General features: G+C 30.6%; 1 protein-coding gene across 1 annotated transcript; it reads left to right on the top strand.

Annotated features, from left to right (window-relative positions):
* Nucleotides 1-396: 396 nt before the first annotated feature.
* LOC100571388 (microtubule-associated protein Jupiter-like) lies at nucleotides 397-1130 on the top strand. The gene has a single exon (XM_003245629.3). The coding sequence runs from the start codon at nucleotides 620-622 to the stop codon at nucleotides 1010-1012; it is 393 nt and encodes a 130-aa protein (XP_003245677.1). The 5' UTR covers nucleotides 397-619; the 3' UTR covers nucleotides 1013-1130.
* Nucleotides 1131-1778: the final 648 nt, after the last annotated feature.

Raw genomic sequence — 1778 nt, 5'->3', positions numbered from 1 at the left:
CACTAATATGTTGACGAGTTCATGACACAATAATAGTTTAAACAGTATTAGAAACAAATCTTGACTAAAATAAAAATAAATAACTTGACTACTAATTTAAAAAGGTTAATTTTAATATATGAAGGCTATTGTAGTCTAAAAAACTGAACAAATGCCACAATTAATCGAAAAAATGCAAAATAAAATTTCATTCAATGTTATAATATATTACTTAATATATAAAATATAATGAATCAATTACTTGCTATCTTTTTATTAAGCTAAATTTAATAAATAAACAATATTATATCGTCTTTGACTGTTTGGAATCTAGACCTTCGATACCTACTCAAATAATAAATAATAATGATAACGGTGAGAGCAGTTATTATTATTGTTTATTTATTTTTAAAACAATATTAATAATATATATATTACTTAATTTAAGGTGTTTGATATTCAACCTAACTACCTAGGTAATTTATAATTTATTGAAATAAAATTTTTAAATAAAACGTTTAAATACAATTTCGTTTTTAGTATAGGTAGGTACCTATACCTATACTATTGTCGTGCATTGTCAGTATTCCTGGTTTGACGTGTCCCTTCTGTACTGTTCAAAGCTCTCATTAACTGGACTATGGCTACTTATGCACCCTACAGACACATTGAATTGGACAATATAGGATGTGGAAAAAAAAAAGTCTTGAAACCACCGGGTGGTGGAAGTAGTGACATATTTGGAATGACATCATGTGATGAAGTTAATCCGCATAAACGTGGTACAAATCAGAAGAATCTTCAAAGCTCTATAATTTTGGGTGGACAAACATCAAAACATAGTAATGATACAGTTGCAGCCAACGGAAACTCTGAAAAACCTGATGGTAATCCAGTGACTGGAGAAGGCTATAAAGCTCCTAAGGTAATAGCTACACCAGCTCAGCATGTTTCTGATCAATCAGAACCAGCTCCAGAACAAAAGAAGGTAAGCCGTGTGCCACCAGGTGGATACAGTTCCGGATTATGGTAATTGCTGGACCAGGAAAACTAACAAAATGTTGTCACAATATATACATCGCTTTGTATTTCTATGATATATTGATGACCTTTGATCACATTTCATCAATAAAAAACGTATTTATGGTATAAGCTTATGTAAAAATGTAAAAACTAAAACAAGTAAATTTGTAGATTATGTCGAAGAAAATGTCTAGTTTATTGAAAATCTATTTCAATTCTAATGAATAATAATCAATATTTAATATAATTATTATGGGACAAATTAACGAAAACGAAGTCTAACGAATGTACCTATTTAGAAAACAAAATTGTTGGTATTTTAGGTATATAGTTGTACATATATAGTAACCACTAAGCACATATTATTTTGACTTTGTCTTCGGACGACTTTCTGTCGCGCATTCATAAAAATAGCTGGCTACCGAAGATGTCGGTGCAGAATGTGATGGATAAAGACACGTGACTTGATATACATAGGTACCTATACATATAATATATAATATGTAGCTGTAACATGGTCGAGATGATAACCATCTCGGGTGTAACGCGATTATATGTGGGGGAGATGTGGCAGCCATACTCGGTGGTATAAAAAAATATAGATACAAGCGGATTCGTACAAATAATATAATATAGCTGTATATTTTGTAATACATCATTATTCGTGTACTTAGCTATACGACAGAACATAATAATATTATATTACTGTCGGGTGAAATTTCGGTGTGAGAGGAAACACACCTGACATTCAATTAATACCTAGGCCTCAATAATAT

Source organism: Acyrthosiphon pisum, chromosome A1 (genome assembly GCF_005508785.2).
Source record: "Acyrthosiphon pisum isolate AL4f chromosome A1, pea_aphid_22Mar2018_4r6ur, whole genome shotgun sequence".
In the NCBI taxonomy this organism is placed as follows: Eukaryota; Metazoa; Arthropoda; class Insecta; order Hemiptera; family Aphididae; genus Acyrthosiphon; species Acyrthosiphon pisum.
This window is presented reverse-complemented; position numbering and strand designations above follow the sequence as displayed.

Coding starts and splice junctions, on each gene's coding strand:
- LOC100571388 (XM_003245629.3), top strand. CDS start 620: ATGGCTACTTATGCACCCTACAGACACATTGAATTGGACAATATAGGA.